Source organism: Plutella xylostella, chromosome 28 (assembly GCF_932276165.1).
Source record: "Plutella xylostella chromosome 28, ilPluXylo3.1, whole genome shotgun sequence".
Classification (NCBI taxonomy): domain Eukaryota; kingdom Metazoa; phylum Arthropoda; class Insecta; order Lepidoptera; family Plutellidae; genus Plutella; species Plutella xylostella.
Window position 1 is genome coordinate 4,348,346 of NC_064008.1, and position 20,455 is coordinate 4,368,800.

The 20,455-nt window shown below is 34.6% G+C and overlaps 1 protein-coding gene across 1 annotated transcript in view; it reads right to left on the reverse strand.

Annotated features, from left to right (window-relative positions):
• LOC119692030 overlaps nt 1–20,455 on the reverse strand; it is a 136,158-nt gene that overhangs the window by 79,714 nt on the left and 35,989 nt on the right. Inside the window, exon 2 of the mRNA XM_038111086.2 lies at nt 13,856–14,123. Within this exon, the coding sequence (XP_037967014.1) occupies nt 13,856–13,922 (67 nt within the window). The 5' untranslated portion in view covers nt 13,923–14,123. The remainder of the gene's footprint in view (nt 1–13,855; nt 14,124–20,455) is intronic.

The window sequence follows — 20,455 nt, forward strand, 5'->3', positions numbered from 1 at the left end:
TGATACGCTACCGGGCAATGAAAAGGTTCCACTGAGAGAAGCACCAAAATCCCCATAAACGGAAAAGGCTAGCTTAATGACGCCTCTTGCAAAATTGAAGTACATTTAGCAGAGCAGTAGGGTAGCAACAAAATACGGTATTGAACTTTGTTCAATATTTAAATTAAATAATTTGAAAAAAATAGGTTACTTTGGTGGTCGCATTTGGTGAGTGGAACAATTTCATTGCCCGTGAGTGAATATTACACTCGTGAGCAATGAAACAGTTCCACTCACAAAACGCCGATGGCAATGAGACTCAAATAATGAAATTTAATATGAAATTTAAACACAATATTTTAACGTTTGTAATTGTTTTTTACACATTGTTAAATGACTATACTTCAATATTGCAGACGGCCTAATCCACTACCATAACGGTCAAAAGTCTTACTGAGTCCAGTACATTGGGACACAATTCTGCAGTGTACCTATGTATTCTACACCGGAAGTAATATAAATAATAACTTATTTAAAATTTCACATACACATTAAATACAGAATTATGCACGAATAAAAAAATATGCATATTTACGATTTAATATCAAGTTTGAAGCATCCTTATTAAGCATAAACTCAAGAAAATTAAATTTCTAAATTTTTCCCGACATCGTAGAGCTAACTTTATTAAAAAAGTCCACCTCAGAATATCTAGGAAATGCATACTTGCAAGGTTTTATCACCAGTATGAAAGTAAATTGGAAAAGAGCTCTTCAAATACCCACAAAAAGAAATAAAAGGGAAAATACCCTGATTAAAATGTGCCCTTTCATAAGTAATACTTGGTTGGCTTTGATATTCTATGAAGAAAATTTTATATCAATAATTTCGCAGCAGCGAATCTAGGTCAATGCATCAATGTGAGAGGGAACCAACATAGTACACAACAAACTGCTATGTGTAATGAATAATTATAAATACTTAAATAAATCTAATCTAATAACTCCATTCGTAAATGGTGCTTCTTTTAATTTAGAATGGGTAAGATGAAACTACAGACCAAAACAGTAAGAATTACAATTAAATTTTAAAAAATCTATTTTCACCTACATAGGTGTTTTTAGAACAAAAAAAGAGTAGGTATAAAAATTTAAATTGTACCAAGCGCCTTTATTATATACAGAAATTTCTATCCATCAGATATTTAATACCTACAAGTGAAAGAGAGTTTAAAACATGTAAACACAGCTATAATTACTTCAAAACCTATATAAGCTAATCATAATACCTAGAATAACAGAGTACCCAAATGATAACTGCTGGCAGACAGATTATCGTGGGATTTCACAAATGATTTAGCGTCACTTGACCTGAATATTGTGCTGAGTTATACCGTAATTTGTATGCTAGGTAGGGTTTTCATCATGTGAGCGGCGCCCCGCCTGTATGGATGTCGGGTTGCCGGGCTACCACTGCTCTGTAACGCAGTACAGTTTCTAACCGCGTAATGGGAATAAATGTGGTTTTATGTATTTGTCTGTGTACCTATGTGACTATGGGGTATTTATTAATATCCGGCCAGTCTCGGTACTTAAGTGTCAGCTTTCACTCATTCGATCATTTGTGTTTCTAAATCATTATAGTTTTAATACAAATTGTAACAAAAATAAAATTGTGTGTAAAATAATATACCTAACAACTGCTAAAATCAAAACACATGAACAAGTTTACAAAGTTCGCATCGCATTATCTAAATCTACCTAGGTATTATACAAGAAAATAAGACCTAAAAATACGGCATATAGTAACACTGCTACATTCAGTAGGTAGTATATGTAAGATTAGGAGATACATTTCTCAAGAAGTATGTCGGGAATGACTCAAGATAAGGCCGAGTTTGAGAGATGTGGTTTATGGGGCTCCTTATGATGATCAAGGAAAAGACAAAAAGAGTGAGGAGGCCACGGATTAACATATTTGGAGAGTTTGTAAAGGAATTTCAGCTCATCAAGTTCTAGAGGTATAAAATATTTTTTTCCTGTTTGATATTTCCTGATCCACGGATAAAGTAATGATGGCCACATTTTTATCAATAATGAAGCCGATAACAATAAGTAGGTTTATTTTTTTTACTTTCATTTTTTCTACCGAGAAACAATATTTTGAAAAAACCATGCAGGATAAATATGATTCAAAACCTGAATTGCTGCTTATAGATCTGAATCTAGACAATTATGTTCAATGCTTACACGATTTAATTTTTTTAAGTTACATGCCTACAATTACGTGTATATCACGTTCATACGCAGTCAAGACAGAAAATTCCTTACAACCACCCTTGTCAAAATATATTGGATATACCTTCTATTGGAACCATAAATCAATTATTGCTATAAACACTCCCTGAAAGCAGATGGCGGTTTAGGATAGGGCGGGCGCGGGTCCCCTCATTTACATGCCGTACAATAGCAAATCGGAGCAAAATATTGTTTAGCCTAAAGTAATAGGGGTCTCTCTCTAAATCGAAAACCTAATGAATTACACTCACGGACAATGAAAAGGTTTCACTGAGAAAAACACCAAATTACTCTTTAACGGAAAAAGCTAGCTTAATGATGCCTTCTGCAACATTGAAGTACATTTAACAGAGCATCAGGATATTACCAACAAAATACGGTAATATTTTGTACAAATTTTAAATTAAATCTTTGAATAAATTGGGTTGTTTGGTGCCGGCATATTGTGAGTGGAATTTTTTCATTGCCCGGGAGTGTATTATGAGATATAGCCGTGGGTTGCACAGCGCCCGCTCCGAAGCTTCGTAAAAACAAAACTGCATCTCTAACCACAACTCTTATCTTGTTGACGAGACAATTCTCGTACATTCCTTCACGGATTTAGAAAGTAACCCCCAGCTGTCCCGCAGGGTTCATAATTAGTCTATGATGTTATCTACTTCAACATACTGTATCTAATGCACGGCATATTTTCCCCACTTAGATAAACTTGTACGTTCTGCCACTCAAATTGTAACGTTTCAAAGTGTATACGTTGATAAACAATAGACTTGAATTCGAAAGTATTCGTTGCAAATTTTAAAGCTTATGGTTCATTCAAGTTTTGTTTTTTGTGCCATAAAGCTTTTAGGTAGACTTCAATAAAAAATGGAAATTGCCAAACATTCCATTGTACCTACCCATACACTGTGTTTCTGGCGTGTGTATCAAGTGCATGTATCATGTATCATATGCCTAAATAACTGTCAGCACACTCTGTTGCAATTAGCGGACTAAGCGTTTAATAAAACGTTTCATGCAACGCAATATATCATTCATTTGAACAGCATACGAGATGGATAATATCTGCACAAAACTCTAGTTACATTAGCTTGATATTATATGAAGGTAAGTATTCATATTGTTATGTTGTATGTTATGGAGTATGTATTACAATTATATTCTAATTGCGTGTCGTAAATTCCGCCTTTTTACATAATAATATTTTATATAAGTCAACTGAGTACTGTTTAATAAAAAATAAGCAAGTAGGTATTTACGTCAGTAATAATTATAAAATATCTATAATATTGTTTAACAATTACTTTACCCTCTACGTTGAACAACGTCAAGATAATTTTCCGCATATACCTAAGTACATACAGTTTTGTGACGCTTGTACAATCAACGTTCGGCCTAGTCATACAATTGAATAGCGCCATCCAATAAATACGCTAGTAATTCAACCAAAAAGGAGATTCAACCAGAAATCTGCGACATATTCTTAGGTACGCAGTTCATAACGAGCAAAAATCTGTTATTCTCGTTTTCAGTGGAAAGTGCATAGCTTAACCTGAATATCATAATTACTCTGAAAATAGGTCGAGTAAGGTCCCATTTAGCACTCTGTCGCATTAAAATTCTGTCTGTGATCAACTCAGGTCAAAATAGCCTTAATTGACAGAAAAGGGTAAGAAAATATTGGCGGTTGTAATTTGTTCCATGCATTTATTATCAAGTCCTGTGAGTATCAGGAGTTTCAGAAGCGAAAAGCCACATTTTTCACGTATTGTAAAGCCATAGGCAGGCATAGTCAACTACTTTATTATGTTCCTTGGCCAATGGAAAAGTAAATTAAAGTAATTCTTTATTTCCATACCAAACACTTTACACTAATTTCATACCAAGTATAAATAACAACAAACTGGTATAGAAAAAGGTATTCAGCTCAGCTTTACATGCTGCAGCAAAGTATTTTTACTGAGCGCTGATATTCTGCTGAACCCTGACTACTAACTTAAGCGTAAACTAAAATCTTAAAATTACGTAAGTACTTATACAATATTAACATACAATGTTCACACTCTAATTTAACAATAATAGTAATGTTCATAAATAAAATAATTATATAGGCACAAATACATATTAATACATATTTAGATACAATAGTAGAAAATATATATATTTAAAAATAATAAAAACTATATAGGTATTTATGTGATAATAATATTCAAATGAGGTTGGGACATAATGTTATGCTAATTTTGCTTTTAAGGCGATAATTTTTGTAAGTCTAAAAGGTATTTTTTAAAAATTTTAAACTAAACGTTGCTTAACGTTGCGTTGAAAACCAATTTGAAAACCAAATTTAACGTAGCATATAAGACATTCTCCACCTTGAATACCCTGATTGACTGATGAAAATATTGGAATAGCAAAATATCCTCTTGCAATGCGAAACCTCCCACACGAATTATTTTAAAAATCAACCGATTTTGAAGGTTAGAAGCTATTACTCGTAGTGCTACCTTAAACTGATAAAAGACATAAAACTCAATCCAAACGCCACTTTAATAAACAATTTATTTTAAAAAACGAGCCTAATAACCCATTTTTCATAAAACGATCAAGGGAAAATTGTAACGTCAAAAATTATCCACACCTATTTCAGCCGCATATTACGTAATTGTAGGCTGAAAAAACCCTTGAAAAAGAGACCACTTCCAACAATGAAACCGCTGGGTGGCGCGACTCAAAATATAATGAGGGGAACCCCACTTGAGGAAATGTTCCCGCAATCTGCGATAGCATAGATCAGTGATTCTGTAGATAGTTGCTATGATTCTGTAAGATTAAAAGACAAAAAAAAATCATAATAAAATTATATTTCCTAGAATATTCAAGGGTGAGGTGGTATTATACTTTCTTCCTTTATTTAGCCAAACGTGTTACTGAAAAATACTGCATAGAAGAGAGTTAAACATTACCTATTTCAATATTTAACAGAAATCTAAATTAATTACTTATTATGATTGAAATTATCTATGATTGAACTAACTTCCAGGGTAATAAAAGTAAATTGTTGCTCCCACTTTTATTTATTTTTTATTTATTTGAACACTTTATTGTACACAGAAACATAAATACCTACATAATAATTGAAAATCAGAGTAAAAGCATACAATGGCTTTTCTTAACTTTTCATTTTAGTACTAATATTTATTTAGTAATGTAATAATGTTGTGTCTTTGTTGTGTTTCGTACGATCATCGTACTTACCTAATAGAAAAAATATAGGTATTATTTGCCTCTAATTTTTTGACTTTTTAGGTACTTATGTGGAAGGGATACATGTGTCTGAATTTTTAGTCAGGAGGGTAGAATAATGGATCATTACCACGTTAATGGTTCATGTATGTTCTGTCCCATCTACAAGACCTGTATGTTCTTTGGCCGAAGCTTCACCGCGTGGGTTAACGAATATTCAGACCCTCGTTAGAATGATGTGGCAATAGCAGTGATACTGAAAATATACGACAAGCTAACCTTTCAGTTCATTTAAACTTTCAGGTGGTATTTGTTCAGTAGGTAAGCAAAGTTGAGTAAATATTTGTTTTTTAATGGGCTGGTGGTTTTTTTGGCAGGCAGGAAATTTTTTGATGAAGTAAAGAACTAAGTTCGTAAGCAAATATATGCCTGATTGTTTAATTACTTTGTTTTATGACTGTGGAGCTTTGTAGGTTTGAGATTTATTATGCCTAAAGTATTTTTGAAATAATGTGAATCTCTCTTCTATGCAGTATTTTTCAGTAGCACGTTTGGTTAAATTGAAGTAAAAAGTATAATATCACTTTACCACCCTCTTAAATTTCAATCAACACTAAACATACCAAATAAACAAGATTATTAATCGTCCACTACCTAACATTTATAAACGAACTAGTACCTATGTCCAATGAAACGAATATCTAGAGTTCACAATCAAATTCACAATTCATTTTTCCTACAACAGAATAGCCTTCATTCATTGCAGAAATTGAGAATTTCAATCAAGCAGCTATATTTGACTGGCCTTTGTCATGGAAAAAGTATTAAAAATGTTAGCGCAAAACCGGCGGTCGGTGTTAAAAAGGAATGAAAGTCTGACTGACTTTAGCTACTCATGCACCGGGAATAAGAAAAACTCGGTAGAGAGAGAAAATTACAGTTTTTTTTTGGTTTCATACTGAAATCTTTTAATTCTATTCAGGGTGTATATTTGTCAGTGCTCGAAGCAAAGCAATGGCCATTGGAACCAATAAAACGATTGGGTATTCATATTTAAAATTTTCTGTCTATTAGGTATGTAGTTAGTGAAAATATATTTTTTTTGCATAATAAGTTAGGTTTAATTCTAAACGCATGTTTTTTAGTCAACCAGAAGGAGTTTGTGGAAAAGGGGGTAAGTACTAAATAAAAAAAAACAAGCAAAATCCAAATGTACTGTACACATTATTATTATTATCAACAAAAACATGGCCAATGATGACGCTTCTACAAAAACTCATAACCCCATTGCAGATGCGACACAGGTTATAAAACACATCAAACTTGTGCGAAACAGGAAATAAAAGTCATCTCTTACACTGCGACTATCCGCAGCGCACGAAAAAAGCAATTTACTTCCGAATTCAGAATACGAAGGTAAGAAAGCAATATCCTTTTTGTGACACAATGTAATTTTTTAAAGTCCTCTAGGCTCGAGATGGGTTCCCCGTGCCGCAGAATTAATGAGGTTATTTGTCTAGGAAAAAGAAAATAGGAATAGCCCCCAAATTGAATGGAATTCAATTTATTGGTAGATCGGTCACTTAAAGGTAATGGACTTTTAATGTTTATAATTTTTCCTAAGATTCTTTGTGGAAATACGGGCATTTGGTCGGGGATCCATCTACTAAATGCGGGTGTTATGGCTCGTTTGATTCTTTTCATGAATAATTTGAAAGAAAACATTTATCATTAATCATTGAGGAGGCTTGAGGAGTCGTGGTCTGGGATCTTCTTCCGGGGCACACCTGATGCAGAGGCTATCCCTGGCTGTGCAGCGTGGTAACGCTGCCAGTGTCATGGGTACCTTTGGGTCGGGTGTGGCTCGGAGGGGTATTTTTGATTAGTTAGTTGTAATAAGTAAGTAGTAAGTATATTTGTAGGTATATTATAATTATTATTAATTTTTTTTTGACGAAACTTCTAGTGGATATAATGCATGTTTGTGACTTATATGTTTTTATGAATAAATGAATTATTTTTTATCATTATTTCGAAGTTACAGCATATTAACTTATGAACGGATGAATCAATTTTAATCATAATAGGTATGTTATACTAATAACATGTTTTTTGTATTTGATAGTAAAAGGAAATAAGAGTAAGTTAAGTAGGTACATTACATAGAGTCCCCAATAAATGTATAAAGTACGCGTAAGAGTTATCTTCCTTCATCTATTTGGAGCGTAGCGTATTCTATACACCCTTGTCTCAGTAAAATCTTATTACTTAGCGTAGTAACAAGCAGTTTAAGGAGAAAGGGAGGCGTCATTTTGTCGTTAATTTGACAAAGTAACATTTTACTATCCGAAATGAAGTGAGTGGTAATAATAGAAGTAACAGCCCAGTAGTTAAGTGACAATTTATTGGTATAACGTCTGATACTTAATTACTATAATATTACTATGTGTGATTAATTTTGGTGGCAGTTAATGTTTCTTCGTGTTACGAAATAGTTGCTATTAAAATACATATAATTTCTATACTAAAACTCTACACTAGTAATAAAACAAAATCTTCTTGTCTACAAAGACGGGCTTTCAAATTAACCCTTTAGCTCTCCGTAGAAATCGTTTCCAATATTATACCTATTTAAGTATTTAGCAATGTACGTACTATTTTATTTTAACATCTTTAATGTACACTTGATGGCAATTAAATATTTGATTTCATTTATTTGAATTGGGTTATTCCTAACAAATCGTACCACCAGTGACCTATTTCTCGGATTAAAAACAGGCGATACCTAGCGATATACGAGTTTCTCAACTCAATCCAATAACAATAAAAATGGTAATAAAACGTGTATTATTTATTGACGACCACAGTCGCGTCGCTCTCTGCTTGAGAATAATGGTCGCTATACGGTGCGAGACTGGACGGACTGGGCCAGTTGACCCTAATAATTATTGGTTCTCTGAAACTCTTATAGTTGAGATACAAAAAAAACATATTTGTTCAACCTTAATGTTAAACGCAAGCTTAAATAGCGCGGTCAATTGAAAAAAAAAATACTATTTTGCCCAAAACTGTCACGTTTTATTAATAATATTTTTTGGTTATCTCAAGCAATACAGCCATAAAGTAGAACTAGTAGAACAGTCTGAAAATAAAGCCGAACTCACGTAAAATTATCTACTTAATAATTTTTTTAAAGTCTCCGACATAGCTCACCGAGTTAGTAAGCTTATAAGTGGCAGTGGGCTGGTCACATCTCTGTCGAAGAACCGATGACCTATGGGGTAAACCTGTTCTGGAGTGGAGGCCGCGACTAGGCAAACGTAATGTGGGACGCCCTCCGGCTGGATGGGCTGACGACTCGCAAAAGGTGGTTGGACATGATTGGATGCGGAAAGCTAAAGATCGCATCCAGTGGCGTACTTTGGGACAGGCCTACGTCAAGCAGTGGACTGTTAGAGGCTGATGATGAATAAGTTTTTTATTTTCATTATTAGAAATATATTTTCATTCGAGAGCCAGTTCGTCTAGTGGACTAAGAAGAAATTGAGGTGGTCAAACGGGACTCAATAAAAACAAATTCCTGAGGTTCGATCGCACTAAAACTCCAGTGACGCGACTGATTTATGTGAAAAGAAGAAGGTAATGTTATATTAGGTTTGCGAGCAAAGTTTTTTATATCCAGCCTTTTACGAGATAGTAATAAGACGAGCATGTTTCACAGAGTTAATGACTGGAAACTGTAATCTACGGAAGTGGACATATTTATATAAAACTAGCTGTTCCCGCGCGCTTCGCTCCGCCTTAAAAGTTTTCCCGTGGGAATTCCGGGATAAAAGTAGCCTATGTTCTTTCCCAGGGTCTAGACCGTATGTATACCAAACTTAATTCAAATCCGTTCAATAATTTTGGCGTGAAAGAGTAACAGACAGACAGACAGACACAGTTGCTTTCGTATTTATAATATCAGTTAGGATTGGACCGCTGCTGCTGGTGGTATCTTACACGTTGTTTCTTTAGAAGGGTCAAGTTTGATTCCAATATCTACATTATATTCCTTATGAAGAATTTTCTTGAGGTAAGTAATAGAGGGTGTGTGTTTTGCAGATGCACCTCCGAAACTAGGCTACAGAGCTCTTCATTCTTGGGATTCAATGACCTTGGGATATCACGAAAAAAGCTTCCTCATACACAAATTTGTTGTTTACGTGACTTTATATACAGTAGATATGTTTTCCGTGATGTAGACTCACTAAAAACCAGGTAAAACACTATTCTTTCATGAAATTCTTTTTTGAAAAGAATAATTAAATGTAATCTATAACTTAAACGAAAACTTTCAAAAATATATTTTCATAAATTATGTAGTATTCTTTAAAATTCATAAACTTTTTGTCAATTTAAGTAAGTAAGTATCTACTAACAGAAAGTAAGTAGGTAGTAAAATAAAATAATTGGAATCATTTTTATGGTTGTCTGGTAGAGATTGCTTTAAGCAATAAGACCGCCTTTTTTTTACTATTTTATAACTTGTGAAATTGTAATGTTTTCGTTAATGGTGCAAAATAAATATTAGGTATATTACTATTGGCAAATGCATAAGTATTCTCCTTTAATTCACTTTACTCACCTACGCTACGTATTTGAAATTCAATATGGCGGCTCTATTTTCGCCGGAGCCGTGGGATCTAACGTAATTTCACGTGACAGTGTGTCAAATAACCTCATCTGGCGCCTTTACAGTACAAAACTAATCAAAATCAAGCGTCTCACTGTGTTCAGACTTAATTAAACTATCACGTTGCTGATACCTATAGTTTTGCTATTATACAGGGTGATTCTTTCTTATATAGGAGCATATCCGCAAGTATGTCACAGAGCTGTTCATTCTGAACAACTTTTGTTATGATGAACTTGGGATATTCCGGAAAAAAAATATCTACTCCCCATACACAGTGTCACGTGAACAACCAATTTTTGTATGGGGAAGCATCCTTTTTGTTCTTTATATCCCAAGGTCATATAAACAAAAGTTGTTCAGAATGAAGAGCTCTGTAACATACTTCCGGATATGCACCTACAAAAAACTCACCCTGTATTTATAGGTACTTAGCGTTACGTTCTGTTAATAGGTATAATGTGAGGATTTTGAGTTGGTTAATAAAATCAGGGGGTGAGCATTACGTTCTACTTAGTTAATAAGTATTTTATTAGATATAATGATCTTCTAATAACTAAAGATAACGCTATGTTTCTATAATTAACTGTACGTATGAGTAAGTAAAATGCTAAATGAGTCAATGGACAATATTTAAAAAGAACTATGCTATCGAAAACCTTATTAAAGTGGAAATTTTTTTTCTATCATCCCCATCACGTATGCCGTGATGGGGATGATAGAAAAAAATTTTTAAATAAGATAAAAAGAATAAAACATGATCATAAATTACATTTATCTAAGCTAAGATAACCGTCAAGGATAAAGCTGGCCACCCAAATTCTTTTGTTATAATTTTATTCTCTGGTAACTTGTAACTGCTTACAGAATATTTACCGTATCAGCAAATATTGGGTAGATTGTCGAATTTAATTTGATTATTGAAATTTTTCCTTTTATTCTGGTTGACTTGCATCAAATAAATTAACAAATAAAATGCTTCTTCTTCTAATGCCTCTCCACTACTGGAGGTTGGCGGTCAGCTCTGCATAAGTAGGTATGTACCTAGTACTCCTCTCTATATTTTTGTACAAATTTAATGTATTTAACACCTGTAACACTTACTTATGGATGCAATAAAAGATTGAGTATTGAGTATACTTAATCTAAATTAAATCTATTGCTGACGGTTCTACCTTTTTTGGCCTAAGATTTATTTGCCCAATCTCATATTGCATAGTAACGTTTGGTCAAAGTCTCGTTTCGCCGAAAATCGTATGCAGAGATCTCGTTTAGTAAAAATTTATTTCGCATAACCTTGTTTAGCCTAGTAATGGTATGGCCAAATCTTGAATAGTCTAATAATGCTATGGTATAGGTTATACAAACTAATATGATTTGTTTGGCTTTAACTTTGATGGAGCGTCTCCATACATAGCGCAAACTGGTGCCTTGTGTTGTGGCCGCTATGTATGAAACGCTCCGCTCCGCTTCGCTGCGCTCCGCTTTGCTTTTGACGAACATGTGTACCTAACACGCTCCTCCTCGCTTTGCTCGTCGTCGCACCAATCTTTAGGTTTCGATCCCTTGGGGTTTAATGGCGTTTGTAATAATTATAATGGTCATTCACTTTCGATGTTTCGATCATTCAATATCGTGATTTTCGGGATGTAGGAGAAAAATGCCACAATGTGTACATTTACAACATACTTAATATAGTAATTATTAAGATAATATTAGGAGAAACAAGATTATACCAATATTAGCAATTTGAGCAATCGAGACTTAGGTGTTTCAAGTTAGTGCCAAAAGAGTTTTATGCGAAACGAGTCTTATGCCACATAAGTCTTGGCGAAGTGATGATTCTACTAAAAAAGTTTAGACCTTACGAGTTATGCTAAACGAGTTTAGGGCAATAAAGATTAGGCGAGATGAGGGGAACCCATTGCTGACCTTCTCAGTCAGTTTACTGTCAAAGCAAGAGAGTAAAGGATTTAATTTCGTTTAAATGTTTTTTGAAAGTAATCCTTACGTACGTAATAATGTTGACAAGAAAATTTTAATTTCATTGTAAGTGTATAAATACCAATAAACTCAAACATTACTGGCCCGGTTAAGATAGGTATATATATACATAGGTTCATATACCATAGGTTACACCACTCGCATTAACATTATTACAAAACACGCACTACATTATTTACGACCAACATTTTATATGTATAGAATCTTCCACTTCTTTATTTCTGCAGCCAAATAAGCAGTTTTTTCCCCTACCCATAAAACAACATTAAATTCATAGTTCTGAGTCAGCTAAGCCCCGAGAACCACAATGAATATCCCAGCGAACGGCTTATAATGAAAGAAGTTGCTGGAATCTATTCTTTTCTGCAGCCGTACTTTTTGCCCATTTTATGGACATAAGCTTTCAAGTTAATAAGATCGACAACAAATTTTATAGGCGTAGTAAAGTCAGCTTTAACTATGTAAGTAGTTACATATTCAAACATATTTGTCAGGAAAAACTGATTCACATTCGTTTTGGTCGTAAAAAGTGTTTTACTTTTCGTAAGTATATATGTTTATGCCATTGCTTGTTAGTATCATTACATAAACTAACTTGAATATCAACTAAAGAAGGTGATGAGATATTTTATAGAGAATTATATCAAAACCAAATTGTCAATAACCAGAGTACTTATACAGTTTTTCTCATCAACACGCTATGAAGAACTCTGTAAAAATATGTATGTGTGTAGTGTGTTCTGTATATACGTATAACTATACTTATGTGAGTCTGTTTTGGTCACGTTTATTCGATATTTAAGTTAGCTTTCGTAATGTATACCTTCAGTTATTTCAAGAACATAAAAACACCTCGTTTAACACAACCGATCCAACATTTTCCTACACTTAATTTTCGTTATGGGTACAGTAAGAAAGTTGGTTTTTGTTCCAAGCACCGCTAAGCTTCTCAATTTGTCAAATGTCATTCTGTCTTTTTGTTCGGCTCCTTTTCCTTCAAAGCCTTTGTCAGTATTTGCTTGGTGTTAATCTGGAATTACGATTGGAGATGGTTGTAGCTGGATTAGGTTTCACTGGCGGATTTTCGACAGCTAAAAGATACGTAGAATACGTTACAAGCAAAAGCTTCTGATAGATTTAGATAAGAATTTTATTCAACGATTAGATCCCAGGTTAAATCCTATGTTACAAGAAGATTGTGATCATAATATTATTTTAAAGGTCCCGAGAGATTTGAATAGGAACATTAAAATGAGGTTACATTTAGAAGGTTTTCTTGTTTAAAAAAATCCTAAAATAAAGCACCGCAGGATTTGACGTCTCATTAGAGAGGTTTATCGGGATACATTTTAATTCCCTTGTTCGTATTTTCCTTTGCAACTCCGTCTTTACATTTTCTTTCATAAAAAAACGCGACAAGGCGTTTTCCTGAACGCAGATAATAATAAAAGAAAACATAAATATTTTTCTTTTGATTATTTCCTTACTGCCAGGGCGATTTGGTGAAAAATGTATTTGATACTTCTAATTACATACTACATTGGCGACCATTTCGGTTTAAGAAAAAATATTTACTGCGTAAAATGTTGTAGGAACAACTTATAATCTAACTATAAAATATAATCACCGGTTAAACTTATAATTAGGTACTTACCGAATACATGCAGAGTGATGCAAACGATGAAAAAGTGGAGCAACCCCAGTGACGTCATATTGCACATTATTATTTACTGTTTTCACTTTTGAATTTCTGCATTTTTATGCGATAATTTCACTTTACACTATAAAAAGAACAAATTGTAAACTTTGACTCTTTCATTGTTTGAAATATTATGTTTCTCACTTTTTAACGGATTATCATTGTTATGTATTCAGACATTTCCAGCATGCATCCATGAGTAGATTGGCTTCCTTGATGAACACTGTAACAAGGAAACAACTAATTAATTTATTAAAATACCTGTACTAATACATTCGCGAGCATAGGACGGCCGACTGGTGTAGTGGTTAGTGACCCTGACTGCTGATCCGAAGGTCCCGGATTCGATTCCCGGTTGGGGCAAAAATTTGTTTAAAGACGGATATTAATTGAACTCGGGTGGGTGTTGATATTTATTTTTAATATTGTGTAGATGTATCAGCTGTCCGATACCCATAACACAGGCTCTGCCTAGCTTGGGATCGGATGGCCGTGTGAGATGAACGGATATGAATGAAATTTGGTATACAAATATATATGGTCTAGGCCTTGAAAAAAGAACATTGGCTACTTTTTATCCCGGAATCTAAAACAAAGCGAAGCTCGCGGGAAAAGCTAGTTTAAAATAAACACGCGACTTCAGAGTTGATCCCATAGTTAAAGTTTCTCAGTATAACGGGTAAATTCACGAACCAAATAAAACTTCACTGATTTAAATTCGCCCTGAATAAATGAGCCACCGAGTCAGCAATTACATACATATATATATATACATATTTTTTTTTTTTTAAGATTTTTTTATCACTCCACAGACTTTATGTCCGTGCCTTTTTGAGAGATCAATATATTGTGAGAGTTTGGTTGTTTTTTATCTTCATCTTTTAACTACTCACTACTCAATGTGGAAGCTTATAATATATATATTTTATCTTTTATATATATATACCTATATATTATTAATAATTATTTTTTTTTTGCACTCCTGGAGGAAAATCTACACAGACACCTGGGAAGGGGACCCAGGTAGTGTCGGCCTTTAACCGACTAAAAACCCCCAGTTGTGCATTTCTTGTTTTTTTTTTTTTTCCTTTGTTTCACACAGTCACACTTACAATTATAATGGCAACAAACATTTGAAGGGTAGGGCCAGTGTCAGCTGTCTTCAGAGAACTTAACAGACGCCTGTCAGTGGCCACACACTCCTTTTGTCATCGCTGTTGTTTTGCCTGGTGTTAATGTGTGACAGTGTTCTTAAAACTATCTTAATTTTATTGGTTAGTTCTTATACAGATAATATTAATTCATGATATACTATACAATACCTACATATCAAAACTATACAATACATGCTATATACTATACATAACAAAACTATAAAATACATGCAATACGGTTTGGCCGTCAATAAAAAATTAAAATCAAAATTCTCCTATTCCGCTCCATTTTGCGTTGCCAAAAGCCTTGATTGCTGGGCAATGACCTCTTTGTCCCGATTTTTTATTTCCATCTTTAGGTTGTACTCGAGGATCCGTTTATATACATATGCACTCACGACTGTAATCCCTGAAGGGGTAGTCAGAGGTGGCTCACAAGCGAGCCACCCACTTTTCGCAGCACATTTGTACGCACGTGGTAGGTTGCGAACCATATCGCCGTTTTGAAATAAGTACAATGCACTAAGGATACACATCTGAATCTAGATGCCCAGGTTTCCTCACGATGTTTTCCATCACCGTAAGAGCACGTGGTATAATTGTACTTAAACTCCTTAATTGAAAACACAATTGGATTGGCCAGGATTTGAACCCACGGCCTCTCGATTGAGAGGACGAGGCCTTGTCCATTACTCCACCACCACTCTCACCGAGTCAGCAATTACTGCATGTAAAAGGATACAATATTATACAATACTACATACTAAACTTTTGTTAGGTTATAAAAGTCGGATATGAGTTATTAGGATGGAAATTGCCCCCTTAACGTAAGGCTAACAGCACACAGGGTTGGATGTCGGCCAAAACCGCTAATTCATTTAACTAAGAGTTCCTTCTTTCATTTTGTTCATAGCACTTTGTTAACGAAAATTGGAACTGGATTACACGCAAATTTTGAATTTAAGTTCAGTTTTTAATAATCTCAATCAAGGTATCGTTGAAAAACTGAAATTATCATTGGCAGGTACAGTATACCTACAATGCATACATTACATCAATTTTTTTCAAAGCTTTGTTGCGGGTGTGCCCTAGAGCCACTATAATTTGTAAAATATACCATGAGTCCTATGACAGCTGTCATATCCGTACATTTTATTTTTGATCCGTACGTTTATTTGTTAATTCTCAAGGGAAAACAATTCTTTTTACCTGGCATAAGCATCTGTCTATCAAACGTCGGCCTAATGCAAAATAGAGGTTAGGTTTTCAAACTTATTTATAAAGAGTACATTCTTACCAAAAATAAAAACAATAAAATGTATCACTCCATAAAATGTTGAACTACATACGTCACGTCCACACATCAAACTTACACTAACCCTACTTTTCAATGAAGGTTTTAAAACCTCCCATAGTTCTAAACCCCAAAAAACAATGAAGGGCTCTAAAATGTAGGCAAAGATCTTATTTCAGATAACCGCTGAGGATTTCAATTTAAACGGGTAAACATTTTAGGGCTCTCTCGGATAACGAGAGTGGTCGCGATAAGGGAATGAATTGGAGTTAATATCAACATGATTCCGCCATTGCCTTTCACGTGTAAGGTTCAACAGGCTAGCGGTTTTTTAAACGCGAATTTTATTATTTTATGCTATATGCTTGCCATGTACTTTGATTGTGTATTTCGATCTGTTAATGTAGTCAGCCCTGGTTTATTCGTTTAATAACTAAACCAAAATAACACAGAAATATTTTACTACTTTAAAAGTTATGTTAATGTTTTGAACAACGGATTTGGTCTTACTATGAGGTTGACGCACTTGATTGACTTTCTATACATAAATTATTAAAATCTGTTGCGATACGTGCAATACGTATATTGTCGTATATCGTAAGGCTGCTTGTGCGCCAAAGCCTCTAGTACGGGTTTTGCAACGAAAAAAGCTTAGGTTTTCTCCTGTTACCTGCATACATTATCAATCAAAACTTTCGTTTCACTCCGCTAGATGCGCCACTTTGTGTGCGAGTAAACGTAAACTTGTATAGTTTTCGACAAACAATCAAATCTGTACTAGATCCTCAAAGCGGAGTGGGTTAGCGGAGCGGTGTGCGAGGTAAAAATTGAGCAATAAATTTGCATACAAACTCCGTGCATGTAATGAGCTACTTTTAACTCAAATGTTACCTTCTACCTACTCGTTACACACGGCACAGGCTTAGCCTAGTGTGAGAACCCCAGCTACCATAGTTTTTAATCTGGTCAAAATAATTTTTTTAACGATAGATAATTATTTCATACAGTATCTGGGCACATGTGGCTGAATTTTCAGTAATAACAACATACCTACAGTATCTGTCATTAACTCACAAAGCAATACATGGAACACAATAGCTTAATTCTAGACACAATAGCGGTACTGGAGTAAACACTCTTGAAAGAGACAGGAAAGTGTTTCGTAGAACTTGGAGGATAGTCTCTAAAGTGAAATATAAATAGCACCAATTCGATATCCATTACTTGTGCAGTAGGAGTTCTGTTTGAGCGATGTTTGTGTTCTAAGCAATGGATGGTACCTTCATTTTCTAGGTCGATCGCATTTGTCTTGTAAATGCAGAACGTTGTTTATAGTATTACTGTAGTTTGTATCGTATCCCTACGAATTGAGAACCTCCTCCTTTTTTTGAAGTCGTTTAATAAGAATGGAATAAGATGTTAAGTTTTCGCTGATTAAAATTAGTAATCATAAGCCGTATTTTATGCATCTACGAATGTTCTTTATTATGTATCTACACTTTTGGGAATTCGTGAATAAAATACTACACCCCAGTGACGTGACTAAAAACGTTTCTATTTAGGAAGTATATTTTTTTAATGATTTAGGTACACCATTTGTTAAAATATACGTTGTTTAGAATGGTCCATTGTGTCACCTCCTTTAGGCTTGCTACAACATTTTTAACATCATCTAGATCTGTACCTCACCATGCCATAATGCCCTGACTGCTATGCCGAAGGTCCCGGGTTCGATTCCCGGCTAGGGCAGATATTTGTTTAAAGACAGATATTTGTACTCGGGTCTTGGGTGTTGATATTTATATTTAGTATCTATCTATCTATGTATTTGTGTAGATATATCAGCTGTTCCACACCCATAACACAGGTTCTGCCTAGCTTGGGGTCGGATGGCCGTGTGTGAGATGTCCCCACATAAAGTGGCAGAATCAGATATTTTGTTTCCGTATTAAACTGCGTACAGACCGGTCCAACGAACGCCCAACGAACGCCCAACGATGGATATTTATCATACATAATACAAGGCAGATTGCAGCAACAAAGGTCAATGAAACCCGTTCGTTGGCGTTCGTTAGGCCGGTCTGTACGCAGCTTTACATAGACGATGCCAAATAATATGTCTATGCCACAAGTATTAAGAAGTGCTAGATCACTAAACGTCAGGATTATCGTTTTAATACTCCTGTTAATCCGTTTATCCATAAGTAGATTAATTCAATGTGTAGACTCGTGGAATCCTTACAAAATACTGTTCCAGTTTCGTGCTTTTCTTGCGTATTTCAGCTAATTGGACTACACTTTTAATTATTTAAGATATATTTATTAATTACCAGTAAGTATGCATTAGTTTAGGCACATCAAGATCCAGCGAAAAAATATAATTACCTACTAGATGGTATCGGCAATATTTATCCGTTATTTATCTTTTTCCGATTTTTCACGTTAAAAGAAAATTCACTAAACAATCGGAAACGTTTTCAATGCCCGGCAGCTGTGTACAAGTAGTTATAAAGTTTTCAAAAATCGAACAAAGACTGCACGACCAAACAGATAGGACACGTCAAACGCAACAATAGAGTACAAAACAATAAAATCTTTAGTAAAACTAAACACTGGTCGTAAATGTGTCGTATTTGTTGTGAAATATTGTTGGTTTCAGGTAGAGATTCGTTTTATTTATTTTGTTTATAGCACTTTTGTGTACAAGTGCCCCTTGACTGGCACTACTGGCAGTGACTGTCGCAGTCGAGTTGTACAAACAGTCCACAACAACATTTTCTCTTCCAAATACAATAATCATTTTGTATTTGTATGTAGGTAGGTACTTTGTAGAAATTAATAAACGAACTGGCGTTTCCGCGCGAGCTTTTGCATCGCGTTTAAACAGGTTCTCCGTGAGGATTCCGTCATAAAGTAGCATATAACTATAACAGTCAGGAATCACAAAGCAATAAATTATTATGATGATTGATTTTTAGGGTTCCGTAGCCAAAATGGCAAAAACGGAACCCTTATAGTTTCGTCATGTCCGTCTGTCCGTCTGTCCGTCTGTCCGTCTGTCACAGCCGATTTACTCGGAAACTATAAGTACTACAGTGATGAAATTTGATGGGAATATGTGTTGTATGAACCGCTACAAAAATATGACACTAAATAGTAAAAAAAAGAATTGGGGGTGGGGCCCCCCATACATGTAACTGAGGGATGAAATTTTTTTTTTCGATGTACATACCCGTGTGGGGTATCAATGGAAAGGTCTTTTAAAATGATATAAAGTTTTCTAAAAAACATTTTTCTTAAAGTGAACGGTTTTTGAGATATCAGCTCTCAAAGTCGTAAAAAGTATGTCCCCCCCCCTCTATTTTTATAACTACGGGGTATAAAATTCTAAAAAAAATAGAGGTGATGCATGCTAATTAACTCTTTCAACGATTTTTGGTTTGATCAAAGTATCTCTTATAGTTTTTGAGATAGGTTGATTTAACTGTAATTTTGCTGCTACGGAACCCTTTGTGCGCGAGCCCGACTCGCACTTGGCCGGTTTTTTTTTTCAATAGTTTCTGTTAGGTACCTATTTAGGAAAATAATTCAATACAAACTAAATCATCAAATTTTCCTCTTTAAAATATTCAGACACCACAAACTCATACTGCTGTAACTTACATGTGACGGAATTTGAACTCGCATCTATGTCGTGAGACGCCTTCTCAACTGGGCTACCGCTAAGTTAAAGTTCCCTCGTACGGAGGCCACAAACATGTTTGTCCCGACTTTGCTCAACAATAAAAGCTAAAAGCTAGGTTTTATTCTCGAATGTCAAAAGGTGACCTGATTTCTCGCACATTTTACTGTAATAGTAGAGGTGGGTTACAAAGTTGGAATATATAATTTGACACTTTCCGACATTGAGTATATCCGAGTCGCCCTTGTTCTATGCTGCTCGAGTCGTATTCAATATGAACTTTTTTATGGAAGAATGATACTCGCTCGCGTTCTAGTAAAGATAAAAAAAACTGAATTTGACACAATTCGACAAAAAAATTAAGGAAACTTCACATAACAAAACGAAGAACTGAATGTTGCTGTTAAGAGGGTTAAAAAGGCACC